General features: G+C 42.8%; 1 protein-coding gene across 2 annotated transcripts; it reads left to right on the forward strand.

Moving 5' to 3' along the window:
• Window positions 1-978: 978 nt before the first annotated feature.
• atp13a1 (ATPase 13A1) lies at window positions 979-17,519 on the forward strand. Of its 2 annotated transcripts, none has more exons than XM_046835296.1 (25): window positions 979-1,521; window positions 4,450-4,539; window positions 4,628-4,888; window positions 4,972-5,127; window positions 5,205-5,274; window positions 6,267-6,373; window positions 6,795-6,924; window positions 7,063-7,118; window positions 7,375-7,501; window positions 8,369-8,506; window positions 9,531-9,651; window positions 9,737-9,894; window positions 10,087-10,262; window positions 10,602-10,712; window positions 10,796-10,921; window positions 11,077-11,185; window positions 11,680-11,873; window positions 12,313-12,409; window positions 13,339-13,526; window positions 14,335-14,452; window positions 14,530-14,726; window positions 14,815-14,957; window positions 15,422-15,533; window positions 16,170-16,313; window positions 16,896-17,519. In XM_046835296.1, exons 1-25 carry the CDS (start codon window positions 1,186-1,188, stop codon window positions 17,004-17,006), a joined length of 3,576 nt encoding a protein of 1,191 aa, XP_046691252.1. In that variant the 5' UTR covers window positions 979-1,185; the 3' UTR covers window positions 17,007-17,519. The 2 variants fall into 2 exon arrangements, with proteins under 2 accessions (XP_046691252.1, XP_046691253.1); XM_046835297.1 differs by having other exon boundaries at window positions 14,338-14,452.
• The last annotated feature ends 801 nt before the right edge of the window (window positions 17,520-18,320 follow it).

Genomic DNA, 18,320 nt, shown 5'->3' on the forward strand with positions numbered 1-18,320 from the left:
GAGCACTGCATCACAAACAGGAATCTCATGCAGTGAGAACGAATGTCATAAAACAAGAAACACAATGAACACAATTTAAATGTAAAGTTGTAAATCCCTGTTTTGAACTGGTTTGGCTTACGTTTCAGTATATCTGCCACCAAAACAATTTCTTATTCTCTGTCAGCTACTGTGTAATAAAAACAGATATTAAATCTACACAAATATATTTCACTTTGTGCAGTTCGCTACAGATGCGGTTTGCGAGTCTGACTAGTGCGCTCTGTGATCATCCAATCAAAGGACGTGAAAATGGCCAGATTATTGTAACCCTGCTAGATGGTCCTGCAATCTGATTGGCTAAAGCAACCAGACCATGTGCAGATGATTCCTCAGGCAACATGTGATATGACGGCTGAAATCTGATTTGATAAAAAAACTTCAAAGGACACTCCTAAAAGTGGTGAAACCAAGAGAGAAGCTATGAAATGAACATAATGGACTATTGGGAAATATTTAATACAAATTCATGAACAAAACTATATTAAAATGTAAGTCTGTGATTAGCAGAGGGGGAAATATTTCAATAAAATATTAAAGAAATGTAAATAATAATAATAATAATAATAATAATAATAATAATAATAATAATACCAATAATAATAATACCAATAATGATAATAACTATTATTATTATTATTATTATTATTATTATTATTATTATTATTATTATAAAAAAAAATTTTAGAATTTTTTTTGACTTCTGAAACATTTAGAAAAGGTTTTTGGAAGCCATAGTGTAGGATATTTAATTAATGGATTAAATTTGGTACACTTATTTTATTATTATTATTATTATTATTATCATTATTATAATACATATTATTTATTTTTTTTTATCAAAATTGTATTTTTAAAATAATTTCTTTCCGTTTTTAAGTTTTTATTTTGTATTATCAAAACCCACGGTGAACCGAATCCGTTACCGGAAGTGTCGTCATGGACCTGCGCGTTTGCGTATGCGGAAGTTGGTGTATGTGTGCGGTTGCTCCTGGTTTTTTTTATATAAATCTGTACAGTAGGCGAATTTGTGGCTGCTGGTAATCTGGTTTTATATTAATTTATTTTTCCCTCCATTTTCGGGCGTGAGGAGAAAGTGGAGAACAGAAGGAGCACTGAAAGAGGGAGGAGGAGGGATAAGTCAGAATGGTGGAAGCTAAGAAGCCGGGGAACATGGCTACGGATGGGATACGGGAACAAGCGCCGTGCATGAACCACAATGCCGACAGCGGGATGAGCGACGAGCTGGTGAGCTCAGTGTCCCTGTGCCGCCGCAGGCCGCTGCTGCTTCACGGCACGGTGCTCCCGTTTGCCGGGTTGCTCTACCCGGCCTGGTTGTACGTGTGGGTCGGTGTGTACGGAGCCGCCGAGTATCCGGAGGCCGGCCTGCTCGGGCTCGCCGCCATCGGGATCGCGCACGTTCTCACCGTGCTGTCAGGCTACTGGTCCGTGCACGCGCACTGCTGGCTGACCTGCTCCAAGGTAATGCATTGCTGTGTGTGTGATTAGATTATTTAAAACATCTGATCCCCATAAGGATGACGTGTTCAAAACACGCCTGTCTATCTATCTATCTATCTATCTATCTATCTATCTATCTATCTATCTATCTATCTATGTATCTCGGTCTGTAGATCTGTCTGTCTGTCTGTCTGTTTATCTCTCTCTCTCTCTCTCTCTCTCTCTCTCTCTCTTTCTTTGCCTATCCACCCATCTCAGTTAGCATGACGTGTCCAAAACACAAATCCAAAATTATAACTTCATAGAAGACATAACTCCATCTCTTGTACTCCTATAGTACATAAAAATTCCTGCCAATCAGATTTAAGCCTCCAAAAAGTGACTCTCCTGCAGCACTGGATTTCAAACTCACAGCATCCTGATCACCACAGATCTCCTCACCAGATCTCCTCACCAGATCTCCTCATCCTCACTCAGTTTAGAATTCTGCTCTTTCTTACACACCTCTAATATAAAACCTGACTGCATTTAGAGAACAAGGTGGAGAGAGGAGTTGTGGTATCGTATGAGGAAGTCTGGTGTGTCAGAGAAGTATTTTGAGGGTGGTGCAGGACATGTATGAGGACAGTGTGACAGCAGTAAAGTGTGCAGTAGGAACGACAGACTGGTTCAAGTAGTGAGCAGGTGGTGGAGAGGTGGAGGTACACGCTGGAGAGAAGGGGAATGAAAGTCAGTAGGAGTAAGACAGAGTACATGTGTGTGAATGAGAGGGCGGGCAGTGGAGTGGTGCGGTTACAGGGAGAAGAGGTGGAGAAGGTGGAGGAGTTCAGGTACCTGGGGTCAACAGTGTAAAGTGATGGAGAATGTGTTAGAGAAGTGAAGAAAAGAGTGCAGGCAGGGTGGAGTGGGTGGAGAAGAGTGATAGCAGGAGTGATTTGTGATAGAAGAGTATCTGTGAGAGTGAAAGGGAAAGTTTATAGGACTGTAGTGAGACCTGAGATGTTGTATGGTTTAGAGACAGTGGCATTGAGTAAAAGACAGGAGGTGGAGCTGGAGGTAGCAGAGCTGAAGATGTTGAGGTTTTCGTTGGGAGTGACGACGATGGACAGGATTAGAAATGAGTTTATTAGAGGGACAGCACATGTAGGATGTTTTGGAGACAAGGTAAGGGAGGCGAGATTGAGATGGTTTGGACATGTGCAGAGGAGAGACATGGGGTATATCAGTAGGAGAATGCTGAGGATGGAGACACCAGGAAGGAGGAAAAGAGGAAGAACAAGTAGGAGGTTTATGGATGTGGTGAGGGAAGACATGCAGGTAGTTGGTGTGAAAGAGGCAGATGTAGAGGACAGGGGGGTATGGAGACGGATGATCGGCTGTGGCGCCCCCTAATGGGAGCAGCCGAAAAAAAAAGAAGAATATAAAACCTGACCTTCTGTCATTAGAACATTCTGAGAGAATCTCGATTCCAGGAGTCAGGAATTCACTCTGACTTGAGATGGGAGAAAACCTGAGAACCCAGAAGAAGCTTTATTCTTTAGTGCATAACTTTAGGAGAAATTCTTATTCTATTTATATTAATTTTTTTTCTGCTTCCGACCCTCCACACACACACACACACACACACACACACACACACATACACCGAGGATGGTGAACACCAAAACTTGACGTGCACGATTTGTTTCAATTATAAGCGGAAAAAATACACCACATACACCAAGAAATATGAAAGTGTGCATGTCAGCTTCTTTAGTGTTTTGCAAGACCTGATATTTGGCCTATATCCCTGTGTGTGTGTGTGTGTGTGTGAGTGTGAGTGTATGCTGTATATAAAACCCACAGCAGTCTTAGGCCACCATGAGCTTGGCTGTAGAGTAGTCTTGCTGATTCAGCAGTATGATTTGATGTCTTTTGAATGGAATCATGCGATATAAAAGTTTCCAATGAAATAAACTCCTACAGCGTTTTTATGTATTGTATCGCAGTGCATAGTTTTTAACATATTTGCATCGATAAAAGCAGATTACTAGATGTGTAACACTTTTATTATATAGAAAGTGACTAATAATTTGACCAGTATTTGATATGTAGATCGATTTCTCCTCTCTAAACTGTTTCTCGAGGGCGTTCTCTCAGCACCGCTGCTGCTACGTGAATATGACGTATCACAGCACTACGGAGACCGAGACGTGTTCTGAGAGTCACATAGAATACAGATTAACATGGCAGAGGTAGAGCTGTAACTTCCTGCAACAGAACAGAAAAATAACGTCTGGTACTGAATACACACTGAATACTTGTCACTTTAGTCTATAAAAGCTGTTTCTTTTCTGTTTTTAATACTGCCTGCAAATTTCATGTAATTTCTGCTTGTATTCTACTAATGAGACTAAGAAATAATTCTGTATTCTCCTTTTATCATTACTCAAGCAAGACATCTAACAGTCGCCAAGCGACCACCCTTGGGCCCTCGAGCAAGGCCCTTAACCCTCCATGCTCCAGAGGCGATGTCTCTCAGTGCTGCGTGCTATGTTTCAAGATGTCAAAGCAATTTCGAGGGCTCGATTGACTCATTTGCTAGTAGTGGTGGAGCCAGGGATTTTTCTTAGGGGTGGCCAGGCAGGGGCCAACAGTTACTCTGGGGTGGCATAGGAAATATCATTAAGCAAACAAACATGGCACTCTTCCAAATCAGGATAGGGGGATATAGAATGTTTAAAATATAAACCCAAGTGTTGGCTGATTAGACAAATTACTTACAAAAAAGCCTTGTAAAAGATCACATTTTATTCACACAACTGAGCAGCGACGGGATGATTCAGGGGTCTTGTTCAAGGCCCCGGGAATGGCACCATGGTGTGGCTGGGATTTGAACCTTTAGATCCAAAGTCCAGTGCCTTAACTTTAAGATCTGAATTGGATTTCCTGTTATTGTGTTCCTGACAGGAGCCTGATCCCAGCAAGGCGACCCTGGCTAAAGTAATCCCCACCCCTAACAACGGCTCTGCGGAGCTCGTACCCCTGCAGAGAGACAAGGTGAGCGTCCGTCGCTACGGGTTTTCCATTTAATTCCGCAGAGAACGTATTTCTGTAATAGCGTGTCGTCTTTTTTTCCCCGCCGCAGGGTGAAGACGGTCGAGAGGTCCTGTCCTTCGAATTCCAGAAGATCCGCTACGTCTTCGACCGCGACAGGAAGCTCTTTTTGCCCGTAGCCTTCCCCGTAGTCCAGCCAATGGGATATTTCCAGACATGGCGTGGATACCAGGAGGAACCCGATCTCCGGGCGGCGGAGAAACGCTACGGGTCCAACCGAGCCGAGATGGTGGTGCCAGACTTCCTGGAGCTCTTCAGAGAGAGAGCCACTGCACCGTTCTTCGTCTTCCAGGTAACAATCCGTTTTTTTTTCGCACGTCTCAAACGTTTCGGGTATCGCAGTGTCGTGATCGATAAGGGAACGGTGTCGTGCAGGTGTTCTGCGTGGGGCTGTGGTGTTTGGACGAGTACTGGTACTACAGCGTCTTCACCCTCTTCATGCTCGTCGCCTTTGAAGCCTCTCTGGTGCAGCAGCAGATGAGGAACATGTCCGAGATCCGACGAATGGGGAACAAACCCTACATGATCCAGGTGATGCAGGTTTCCTTTCTGTATGTACCTCCTTTCAGTGGTGTTTACAGTCAATCACGGTGTGTTCTGGTCCTCAGGTTTACCGCAACAGGAAATGGAGACCCATCTCGAGCGATGAACTTGTCGCTGGTGATATTGTTTCGATAGGTAAGCACCATGGAGTCATGTGATGGCAGGAAGCACAAGTTCTCATGTATGTATTTCCTGCATCTGCTTGTTTTCGAGGTGAAAACAGGTTCATTTTTTACCTGTTGAAAGTGAAGTCTGTGATATAATGTAGAATTTAGCATTAATATCACTTGCCATCAAATCAGCCACATTTCCTTCATGTCAAAAGATTCCTGTAGTAGAATAGGTTTTATACTATTACTGTTGTGGAATGGTTCCTGTAGTAGAATTGTTCCTCTAAAAGGAGTGTTCCTGTAGAAGAATGGTTCATGTTGTAGTAGAACAGTTAATAAAGTAGTAGTAGGGTTCCTGTAGTAGTAATAGTAGGGTTCCAGTAGAAGTAGAAGTAGTAGTAGTAGTAGTAGGGTTCCTGTAGTAGTAATAGTAGGGTTCCAGTAGAAGTAGTAGTAGTAGTAGTAGTAGGGTTCCTGTAGTAGTAATAGTAGGGTTCCAGTAGAAGAAGTAGTAGTAGTAGTAGTAGGGTCCCTGTTGTAGTAGTAGTAGTAGTAGTAGTAGTAGTAGTAGTAGTAGTAGTAGTAGGGTTCCTGTAGTAGTAATAGTAGGGTTCCAGTAGAAGAAGTAGTAGTAGTAGTAGGGTCCCTGTTATAGTAGTAGTAGTAGTAGTAGTAGTAGTAGGGTCCCTGTTGTAGTAGTAGTAGTAGTAGTGGTAGGGTTCCTGTAGGAGAATGGTTCATGAAGTATTAGGGTTCCTGTAGTAAAAAGGTTCCTGTAAGAGAATGGTTCCTGCACTAGTAGGGTTCCAGTAGTAGAAAGGTTCCCGCAGTAGTAGAAAGTTTCATGTATTAGTAGGGTTCCTGTAGGAGAATGGTCTCTGTAGGAGAAAGGTTCCTATAGGAGAACGGTTCCTGCAGTAGTAGGGTTCCTGCAGTAGTAGGGTTCCTGCAGTAGTAGGGTTCCTGCAGTAGTAGGGTTCCTGTATTATTGAGCGCTTACCTCACACATCTCCACAGGACGGTCTCCTCAGGAGAACCTGGTCCCGTGTGATGTCCTGCTGCTTCGTGGACGCTGCATCGTGGATGAAGCGATGCTCACCGGCGAGTCTGTGCCTCAGATGAAGGTCAGTGTGACACCCTGGATATACTGTTTACCGGCTGTACATATTTTATAGATCTACAGAATGAAGCTGATCTTCAGGGGAGGGTGAAGAGCCGTGGTTAAGGCTCTGGGGTACTGTTTAGGAGGTTGGGGGTTCAAGCCCTGTTTTATTTTGAGATTTCATCCAGAACACTTAAAACACTGATCTCACCACATCACATGTTTCTGGGAGAATAAAGCACAGTGATGCTGGAACAGGTTTGGCTCTCCAAGTTCAAGTGCAGAATTTAATAGGTGGAAAGATCTGGTGTCCCAATACCTTTGGCTGTATATATCAGTATAAGCGACACTGGAAATCGTGAATGAAGGATTGCTGCGTTCGGTGCTCTGAATTTCCAGACGTAATCTAATATGACCCCATTTTTTTTGCGACTCGTCTACAGGAGCCGATCGAGGATTTGGACCCGGAGAGAATCCTGCACCTTCAGGCAGATTCACGGCTGCATGTGATCTCAGGAGGAACGAAAGTGGTCCAGCACACTCCTCCTCTCCGTGCCAGCGCAGGACTCAAACGTTAGTGTGTTTCACAACATTCATCCCTGCTCTCTCTCTCTCTCTCTCTCTCTCTCTCTCTCTCTCTCGCTGTTGCTAATTCATAATGGAATACCCGAGTTTTTTTTCTTTCTTCTTCTTTTTCCATGTCGCATGCAGCTGTGGACAACGGCTGCGTGGCGTACGTTTTACGCACCGGATTCTACACTTCTCAGGTGAAGAGATGCACAGAAACGAATCCTCCTTTCCTTTTCTGTCTCTAAATAGTAGAACGTGGATGATGGGATGAGATTCGATACGCTTTCTTACATTTTGGAACGATAACAAAGACGATTATAGAAACACGAAAACGCATCAATAAAGTTTTTCTTACAAGGATTTTCCTGGTTCTACTTTTCCTTCTGCATGGAATCTCTAAATGAAACTGACGTGCGTGCGTGCGTGCGTGCGTGCGTGTGTGTGTGTTTTCAGGGTAAATTATTACGCACTATCCTGTTCGGAGTGAAAAGGGTCACAGCAAACAACCTGGAGACCTTCATCTTCATCCTTTTCCTGCTGGTGTTCGCCATCGCTGCAGCTGTTTATGTGTGGGTAGAGGGTGAGTTTATTTCTCACACACACACACACACACACACACACACACACACACACACACACACACACACACACACTAACTACCCTGACTGGGTCAGGGACAGATTGCCCATGCTCTGGTATAACCAGTATGTCTGCTTCTTTAACCTTTCTTGAGTTATTAATAATTTAAAGAACTTAATAAAGCTTTTTTTTTTGGTAAATAAACGATTGTCCTACGATAAACCGAGAGCGAGTGTTCGTTTGCTGTAATATTATTAAAAGACAAGAAATTACTCTGGAATTCTGTAGTGCTGAAACTGGAGACTCCTTCCTTTTAAAATGATTAAATTAAATCTCTTTTTACATAAATTATATGGGCAAAAAGTTTGTGGACATCTGAGCATGAGATTGGTGTGTGCTTTCTGACATTCCACACTCAGTCCTCATTCACTGTATAATAAGATCCAATCTTCTGGGAAGATCTTCCACTAGTTTTTGTGGAGATTTGTGTAAGTTTCCTTCATCTACAAGAGTGTTGTTAAAGTCAGGTAGTGATGTAGATGAGGTGAGGAGACCTGGAGTGGGAAGTCAGCATGAAAAATTCATCCCAAAGGTCTTCTATAGGGTTTTGAACTCTATAGCAGGAGATCTTCCACTCCTGTATCTTAATGGAGCTGGTGGGCTTTGTGTGTCTCCTAGTTTGGGGAAAACAAAAAGTCAGGTGTCCCAAAACATTTTTTTGCTTCAAATTATGTCTTTTGTCCTCCGAACAAGTTCCTGAAAATGGGACCGCTGTTTCTAAGAAAGTAATGAAAGCCATTAAAACCAGTGTGTTCATATAAACCCTCACTCTTGCCCGGCTTTCCCTCTTTCTTCTCTTCACCTCCAGGGACAAAGGACTTGAGCAGGAACAAATACAAGCTGTTCCTGGAGTGCACACTGATCTTGACGTCTGTAGTCCCACCTGAGCTTCCCATCGAGCTCTCGCTGGCTGTAAACACCTCCCTCATCGCCCTGGCCAAACTCTGTGAGTGTCTGCGTGGTGTAGGGGAAAAAAAAAAAAAAAAGAATAGATTTATTTATATATATATATTTTTTATTAAATTCTGAAGAATCTAGGAAAATCTGCAAGCACTTAAAATTTAGTTTTTTTGTTTAGTTTTTTGTATAAGTAAATACACAAATCAGCATCTATATTAAGGACATGAGGATGGTAAGGACATTCAGATGATTGATGTAAGAAAAAAAAGTAGAAAGAAAGAAAGAAAGTAAAAAAATATAATTTAGTTCAAAAGTGTGTGGATGTATTTCTGGAGTGACCTTATCCATTATTTCAGTTTCCTCTCAAAAAAAAATTGTGACTTCACGTGAAGCATTCCAAATATGTTTTCTCTGTCTGTCTATCTATCTGTTTTACTATCTATTTCTCTGTCTGTCTATCTCTCTCGCTCTCTCTCTCTCTCTCTCTCTCTGGCTATCTGTCCATATATCTATTTCTTTATCTGTCTGTGTGTATGTCTTTATCTGTCTAATCTATGCATCTTTTTATCTATCCCTCTATATGTCTATCTATTTCTCTATCTGTCTATTTCTCTTTATCTCTGTTTCTATATATCTGTTTATCCATCACTCTCTCTGCCTGTCTGTTTGTTCTCTTTATATTACTGTCTGTCTGACTATCTGCATGTCAATCCGCCTGTCTATCTCTCCTTCTATCTTTTTGTGTGTGTGTGTATTTTATATGTATATATTATTTGTTTATCCATCTATCTTCCTATCTGTTTAACAGTCTCTGTCTGTCTGTCTATTTGTTAGTCTTTTCCTTTCTATCCGTCTATATCAATATGTATGTCTTTCTATCTGTCTGGCTTTATATCTCTTTATCTGTGTCTCTCTCTTCGGTTGTGTTTCTATCTGGCTGTTATGTAAAATATAAATGGATGTGATTTGCAGTGTAGTGATGCAGCTGTAATATCAGTGTGAAGCAAAATGCCACCTCAGTCATGGACTCGCTGGTATACCTGTTTTCTCACGTTCTTTCTTTCGCCCAGATGTGTTTTGCACGGAACCCTTCAGGATTCCTTTTGCAGGAAAAGTGGAGATCTGCTGCTTTGATAAAACCGGAACCCTCACCAGCGACAGCCTCGTGGTCCGCGGCGTAGCCGGATTGAGGTAGAGCACAGTGTAGTTTCCAAATCTCGTTCCTCTGAGAAACAAAAGCACTGTGATACATTTCATTCTTCTCGATCTCCTACAGAGAAGGGAAAGAGGTGATGCCAGTGTCGGAAATCCCGGTCGGAACTCACAGAGTCGTCGCTACGTGTCACTCGCTGGTGACTCTCGATGACGGTCAGCTGGTGGGAGATCCGCTGGAGAAGGCCATGCTGACTGCAGCCGACTGGACACTCACCAAAGGTCTGAGTTTTACCCTCTCTATCTGTCTGTCTGTCTGTTTCTCTGTCTGTCTGTCTCTCTCTCTCTCTCTCGCTATTCTCTATATTCTCTATTTTCTCAGTAGTCATATTTCATCTTGTCCATGTGATTTAGCTTTTATTAAAAATATCCATTATTACACACAGTCACAGTTTGTTGTCGTTCTCTTTCTAGACGAAAAGGTGTTTCCTCGTGCAATAAAGACCCCGGGTTTAAAGATTCACCAGCGCTTCCACTTCGCCAGCGCTCTGAAGAGAATGTCTGTCCTGGCATCGTACGAGAGACTGGGATCTACTGAACTCTGCTACATCTCCACTGTTAAAGGGGCTCCAGAGACACTCAGGAGCATGGTGAGCTCCAAAACCAGATAGAAGTTAGTTATATTGAACATTAAAGCGGCTGTATGTAATCATTTCCCACCTGTAAGGTGTATCTTGGAAAAAGGTTAAAAGGTGGGTTCTGAGTGGTTGCTTTGTTCCAGTTGGGGGTGGGGCTTATTTTCAGCATTATTTAAGAGCTTTTTGGAACTATTTTAAAGTGCACCTTTAGCTACAGGTTTCATATTTCTGGGCCAGGACAGAGCTGTCAACTTATTAACAGCTTATAAGACAGGAGCCCCGCTAACGGTTTCATCGAGTTTGATGACCCCGGAAATTGCGAACGGCCCCTTTAACCCCAGTTTGCTCCAGTTTTCAGAGTGTCCAGTCAACTACGACGCCGTGCACAGAGAGATGTCTCGTGAAGGAGCTCGAGTTCTAGCGCTGGGATACAAGGAGATGGGGCACCTGAGCCACCAGCAGGTACTCTGTATCTGTGTGACTCCTGTTTTCGTGTTGAAAATAGAAGAAGGTGCGTTTAACCGGGCGGCTGTTTCTCTGCACAGGTGCGGGAGATGAGTCGCGACGCTCTGGAGTGCGACCTGATCTTCGCCGGCTTCATGGTGGTCTCCTGCCCACTCAAGAACGACAGCAAGGCGGTTATTAGGGAAATCCAGGAAGCCTCTCATCACGTGAGTCGCCAATATTTACATTAGCAGTCATTTGCTTTGATATTTTGTGGTAGAAAATGGTCCCTCATGAAACGCCTCTCGACCAATTAGTGAATATTGGAATATTAGTTGTTGCATTCACAGAATCAGCATCTGTGTAAATTGTCTGTTATCAGGTTGTAATGATTACAGGGGACAACCCCCTGACCGCCTGTCACGTTGCCCGGGAGCTACACTTCATCCAGAAGGAGCACACGCTGATCCTACAGCCTGGATCTACACACGGTAAGAGCTTTACCTCATAACAGCCTGAGTTACAGAACTACTATCGGGTAGTGTAAACATTAGAGATGGTGAAAGTCAGCAGTTTCTGTACATATTGAATTGCAGAACATCATGGGTGTTTAAAAAGTCAGGTACTGATGTAGGTGAGGTGAGAAAGCCTGGGGTGCTGTTCCTAATAAAGTTTAGAGCTCTATAGCGAGAGATCTTCTACTATTAACCATATGAAGCAGATCTTCATGGAGCTGGGAAAATTTCATGCCACCAAATCTACTACAGATCCTATACAATTGTGTGTCTCCAACTTTGTTGTAACAGTTTGGGGAAGAAACATATCTGGCTGGAAATCACATGCCCCAGTACTTTTGGTTACCATGTGTATAATGTAGTACACATTTATTTCCCCACATATCTCTAAGCTTTTTAGCTCATTTTCCCTAAAACCTCCTGACGATGCTCAGTAATCTGCATAACGCCGTCTGTGTTCTGCTGTGCAGGTGAATGGGAGTGGGAGTCTATAGACAGCAGGGTTCATGTTCCCCTGTCTCCTCGTACCGTGCCGCAGCTGGTCTCTAGCTATGACCTGTGCATGACTGGAGAAGGCCTGACTCGGCTGACCTACGACCCCGAGCTACTCAACGCCCTGCTGCCTCACGTGCGAGTTTTCGCTCGCGTCAGTCCTAAACAAAAGGTCTTTTTTTTTTTAAATATAACGACATTTGGGTGTTGCTCTTGTTGATTTGAATTTATTTGGAAATATATGTGTGTTTGTGTGTGTGTGTGTGTGTGTGTTTGTGTGTGTGTGTGTGTGTGTGTGTGTGTGTGTAACTTAACTAGTGGTGAGGGGTATTGACCAAAAATAAGACTTTATAGCTGTTACCAAGCAAATTAAATCAGTGTTTTAATGTAATATAATATACACTTTATAATATATTTAATATACATTTTATAATATAATATACATTTTATAACATGTGTAATATACACTTTATAATATAAAATAAATGTAATAATATATGTAATATACACTTTATAATATAATATACATTTTATAATATAATATGAAATATACACTTTATAATATAATACAATATACATACAGTTACAAATCTTTCGTTTCCTGCTCGTAGGAGTTTGTCATAACCAGCCTGAAGGGGTTGGGTTTCGTCACCCTCATGTGCGGCGACGGAACCAACGACGTAGGAGCGCTGAAGCACGCCCACGTAGGTAAGAGCGTTTGAGGAAATACGACCCGCTCGTGCGCTGATCTCACACGTCACCAATCATCTCTCTCCCGAGCTTCTGTATGGATCTGTAACGCACACGCAACACCGCCGTCGGGAAATCGCCGTCTAGATCGGTTTATCAACAAAACCCCTCTCACAGCGCTGTGGAGCACGCAGTATGGTCCAGTATGTTCTGAACACATTAAACACCGTACAGCAGTGTCTTCAAAAAGATAGGGTGCCAATAATTGTGAGACAAAAAAGGGTTTATTCTTTTAGAAGTAATTTGAGGTAAGAATGTTTTTTTTAGATTGTCAGTAATTAATTTTACCCCCTCGGATCTTAAGATATTAAGGGTGCCAATATTTTTTTACTTCTTGCCCTGGGTACTTTACATCCTGTTTTTTCTGTTCATCGAGTTCATCATATTATTTATACAAACAACAACAATGTTTATATACAACTTTTACAATATTCAGCCCAATCAAAATAGTACAAACATGATGGATGGATGGATGGATGGATAGACAGATAGATCTATCTGTCTGTTTTTATACATCAAACACTAAATGTAGACGGAGAGATACAGATTTACAGATAGATAGACAGACAAAGTGACATGGACACATGGAGAGATATAGACAGACAGACAGAAAGGCAGATGGATAAACAGACAGAGATGGACAAATATAAACAGGTATCTAGATGGATAGAGGGACAGATCTAAGCAGATAGATGGATAGACAGATAGAGAGACAGCCAGACATTCGGATGGATGGATGGATAGATGGATGGATGGATAGATGGAAAGACAGAAAGATAGATATAGGCAGATAGAGGGATAGACAGAAAGGCAGATAGAAGGATGGGAAGAGAGACATAGAGAGAGATCTTAAGTGCATTGTTGCTAATTATCGTGTCTGATCACAGGCGTGGCTCTGTTAGCTAACGCACCCGAGCGGCTGCCGGAGAAGAAGAAGAGAGGACGGGAGAAGGAGCCCTCTGCCGGAGATTTGCGGCCGATGCCTCCGCCGTCGAGCTCAGGAGGAAAAGTGAGCTCTCGAGCAGCCAGACAGAGAGTGATGGTCCAGCGAGAGGAGCAGCTCGCCGCTCAGAAGGTCTGTCTCGTCTCTCTATACGTCCTTACACACGAGTCTGTAGACATGTCCGGAGCGAGATTAATGAAATGACTAAAATAATTGATAGCTGCAGCCTTAACACACACACACACACACACACACACACACACACACACACACACACACACACACACACACACACAGTATCGCTCAAAAGTAACTCACATTTCAGCAACAATCTTAGGATCATCTCAAGGGACAAAACTACAGAAATGAAACTTGGATATATTTTAGAGGAGTTGGACATGTGCAGAGGAGGGACATGGGGTATATCAGTAGGAGAATGCTGAGGATGAAGCCACCAGGAAGGAGGAAAAGAGGAAGACCAAGGAGGAGGTTTATGGATGTGGTGAGGGAAGACATGCAGGTAGTTGGTGTGAAAGAGGCAGATGTAGAGGACAGGGGGGGTATGGAGACAGATGATCCACTGTGGCGCCCCCTAATGGGAGAAGCCGAAATAAAAAGAAGAGGTTAGTGTGCAGTTGCTCTAAAAAATAACATAGTCATTATTGTTTAAATAACTGCCAATAAAAATGAGTACAAAGTTGTACCTGACTTTACTAACACCCTTGTGTCTGAGTGAATCTCATACACATCTCCACAAAAACCTAGTGGAACAACATCTCAAAAGAGTGGAGGTTATTATAAAAGCAAATAGGGAATAAATGTGGAATTTGGATGGTCAGGTGTCCACAAACTTTTGTCCATGTAGTATACAATCAATATCTTGGTTCCTGGTCCTTCAAACCCCCTGTATTTGAGGTTAAGGACTTGTCCATTTTGTTAGCAGGAAAGGATCAGTCAGGTCCTACGCGAGCTGGAGGAGGATCAGCTCCAAGTGGTCAAACTAGGAGATGCCTCCATAGCTGCACCGTTCACCTCCAAGCTTTCTTCAATACAGTGCAGTAAGTAGCCTCCGCGTACTGATGTCTCGCTTTGAAATGGCGCCGCGTTAACACGCCTCCCGTCTTCGCCTTTTCAGTCTGTCACGTGATCAAGCAGGGCCGCTGCACTCTGGTGACCACGCTCCAGATGTTCAAGATCCTGGCTCTGAACGCCCTGGTGCTGGCCTACAGCCAGTCAGTGCTCTACCTAGAAGGAGTAAAGTTCAGCGATTTCCAGGCGACTCTTCAGGGTCTGCTGCTTGCCGGCTGCTTTCTCTTCATCTCAAGGTCCAAGGTGAGGAGAAAGAAATGGTAATTGTTCTCCTACTGTAGGGTTCGTAATAAATACTTGACAACGTGTGCTTTCGATGTCTGCCTTGCAGCCCCTGAAGACGTTGTCTAAAGAGCGCCCCCTGCCCAACATCTTCAACCTGTACACGGTTCTGACGGTGCTGCTCCAGTTTGCCGTACACTTCTGCAGTCTGGTCTACCTGTACAAAGAGGCACAGAGCCGAAGCCCACCGAGGTATCTGCAAGCCTTCATCAATCCGGTGGCTTTTACACCAGAGGAGTTCGAGGAATTTTTTGGAGAATGATGTCTAATCATGTTTTGTTCATAAACCACACATATGCATATGAACATTTTCTACACACACATCCTGAGCCATGTAACTCTTCTGCTTGTAGCTTCCTGAGAATGTGCAGACACAACCTAGTGGTAGAAAAGTGGGATTGCAGGGAAACTTGGATTTCTAGGTCCTCCAGGAACCTGGAAAGGTTTTGATTTTCAGGTTCTCCAGTAATATGGGGAGCTTTTGATTTCTAGGTTCTCCAGGAACCTGGGGAGCTTTTGAGTTTTAGGTTCTTTAGGAACCTGGAGGAACCTCAGATCTCATGTTTCAAAAATAAATAAATTCGGGCATTTTTCCCCAAAGTTTGAGATTCGCACCTGTCGCATCACCTCCGATTTTTTTTCTGTCTTGCCCACAGAGAGGAGAGATTTGTGGATCTGTATAAAGAGTTTGAGCCGAGCCTCATCAACAGCACTGTGTACATCATGTCTATGGCCATGCAAATGGCCACGTTCGCCATTAACTATAAGGTACTGTTCTTTTTTCTTTTCCTTTTTTTTTTTCTTCTTTTCTTTTACTTTTAGCAAAGCTTTATTACTGTTATGTATAATTCTTCAATGACTCTACATCTTAGTGTTTTCAGAACGATAATTCAATACAGTTTCATTTCAGATAAAACCCCTTGTATAAAAATGTTTAGTGCCTATAAATTTACTCCTTATTATTGTAAGTTTATTCTTAATGGGCGAGCCAGTGGGACTGTGTCAAGAAAAACTCCATGAGTTATAGTCTAATTATAGTCTAAATTCATCCTTAAAAGTTCTTGAGTTGCTCAGTAACTTCATAGTTCTTTTGGATATGGAACGATCCCCACCTGCAGTGAGGGTGTCTTCAACCGAAGAGAGCTCCATCCAGAGGAGATACGGTTCTATTACACAATGTATAAACCCTAGTCAGGAAATGAATGCAGTGCTGGTGTTGGAGACTCCTTCAATCAACCAAACCATATAAAGAGTTATGGACTGAATGCAGTTATTTGATGTATAGATCATAGATTGAAGTAAGGGATGATTTCCTCCCAAGTGTGAGGCGTTAAGTGACGCCAAGAACACACAAGAACTGGACAGAGTGATCCTTTAATAGAAGTGTGTTTGTACTTAACCCAGGGCCATCCGTTTATGGAGTCTCTGAGAGAAAATCGTCCGTTGCTCTGGAGCATCGCCTTATCTGGACTCGCCATCGTCACGCTGCTGACCGGCTCGTCGCCCGAGTTTAACGAGCAGTTCGCCCTCGTGGACATTCCAACAGAGGTGAGGGTCTGCTTCGTTTACATTCGTTTATAGATTCTACACGCCTGTAAACAAAAGATGTACGTTAATGTACTATTTGATTATTAAATTCATGAAATCCAGAATGTACCATGCAGTATTTAGGGGGGGGGACTGTAAATTACATAAATTAAGTTTTTTGAACCAGAAAAGTCTCCGATCCAGGTGAAAAAAAAGTTTACAAACAATACGCCATAATGACAGCATGAAAGAAGTTAGTTTGAAATCTTTGCAAATTTGGAGCACTTTTGATAGCTACTGAACACTGCAGACCAGGAACATCTCACAAGAGCTGCAGTTGTGGAGACGCTCTGACCCAGTCGTCTAGACGTCACAATTTGTCAAACTCGCTCAAATCCTAACGCACGCCCATTTTTCCTGCTTCTAACATCAACTTTAAGAACAAAATGTTCACTTACTGCCCAATAAATAAATCCACCCACTAACAGGTGCCATGATGAAGAGATCATCAGTGTTCTTCACTTCATAATGTTAGAACGTCATAATGTTGTTACTGATCTGTGTATATTATAGTGTACTTATTTCTATGCATATCTTTTGCAGTTTAAACTGGTCATAGCCGAGGTGCTGGTGGTGGATTTCGTGGTGGCGTTACTCGTGGACCGAGTGCTGCAGTTCCTCCTGGGTAAAGGGACCCTCCGGTTGCCCAACTGAACAACTAAACTGAACTGTTAGCGGCCAAAGCAGCTGCCGCCCCTGATCTCAGACTGTAAGCAGGGGGAGTGAAACTAAGTCGACCCTGCGACACTCACACTCATGAAGAAGCGGTGATGGACTCGCCAGGCAATACTGGACACGCCCCAGTGTTCTCAGTCTTTTTGCTCATTCTCTCTGTTTTATATTTTGGGTTGGTTTTTTTTCCCCCGTTTGCTTTCATCTTCTTTGTTCACCCGCACCCCCTTTTCCATCCGTTCTAACCTCTCTCCCAATGCTGAAAGGCCAAGATAAAAACAGTATTGTGTGGAACAAGCGTGTGTGTGTGTGTGTGTGTGTGTGTGTGTGTGTGTGTGTGTGTGTGTGTGCGCGTGTTGGGTGCGTGTAAGCGAGTCACGCAGCTGACAGGGCCATTCTCTAAGAGAACTGCAGAGTGTTTAATTTTTGGGGGGGTTTTGATTTTGTAAAAAGACCGATGTCAAAAATGATAAAAAGACCAAAAATCTCAAGCTCGATCGTGTCCCTTTTTCTTTTTGTCCAAATTCCTTCCCACACCAGATAAATGAGAAATCGACTGTCGTTGTTTTGTATAATATTTACTTGAATGATTAATCAAATGGTATCATGCGTGAGGAGGAAATAAGTGCTTTTTTAACCTCCCATACCACGTTTAGTTTCCATTTGCTGTTCTATGAACCTCCACTCTTCTGTGAAGATGTGATTTTGTGGAGATTTGTGTGAAATTCATTCAGTCACAAGACCAAACAAACAGGGAAGAAAGTGCTACTTTATGTGTTTCAGGAAAACGTAGGTCTTCACCCATCGCTTGAAGATGGGAAGTGAACGCAGCTGTTCAGACATCTAGGGGAAGTTCATTCCACCACCTCGGTGCCAGAACAGAAGAGTGTTGATGTGTATCTAAACTCGTCCCTTGAGATGGTGGGACCAGTGAAAAATTTCATGCTCCTGCATCCGAAGACGTTGTGCACCTCCAACATTGTGGTAACAGTTTCAAGAAGAATCATGTACGGCTGGAAAAGTCGGGTGTCCCAATACTTTTGGCTGGTATATCTAGGAACAAGAAAACAAAACGCACACATTCACTGTGAACAAAGTTCCTTAAATTAGTTATACAGCAGAATGAACATTTTTTGGGATTTTTCACATTTCAGTTACGCCTCTTCAAAATGCTCCAGTGTTTGCAGGTGAAATCTGATGAAGCGAACTAACAAAACTCATCCTCCAAAGGCAAAATCTAACGGAAATATTAGACTGTCCATTGTATCTCTGGAATATTTATTTATTTATTTATTC

This window comes from Silurus meridionalis, chromosome 22, assembly GCF_014805685.1.
Source record: "Silurus meridionalis isolate SWU-2019-XX chromosome 22, ASM1480568v1, whole genome shotgun sequence".
Lineage (NCBI taxonomy): Eukaryota > Metazoa > Chordata > Actinopteri > Siluriformes > Siluridae > Silurus > Silurus meridionalis.

Bases quoted from the DNA above. Each gene is read 5' to 3' on its own strand.
- atp13a1 (XM_046835296.1), top strand. From the start codon at position 1,186: ATGGTGGAAGCTAAGAAGCCGGGGAACATGGCTACGGATGGGATACGG. The intron at 4,540-4,627 runs GTGAGCGTCCGT...TCCCCGCCGCAG, and splicing joins TACCCCTGCAGAGAGACAAG to GGTGAAGACGGTCGAGAGGT. The intron at 10,263-10,601 runs GTGAGCTCCAAA...AGTTTGCTCCAG, and splicing joins CAGAGACACTCAGGAGCATG to TTTTCAGAGTGTCCAGTCAA.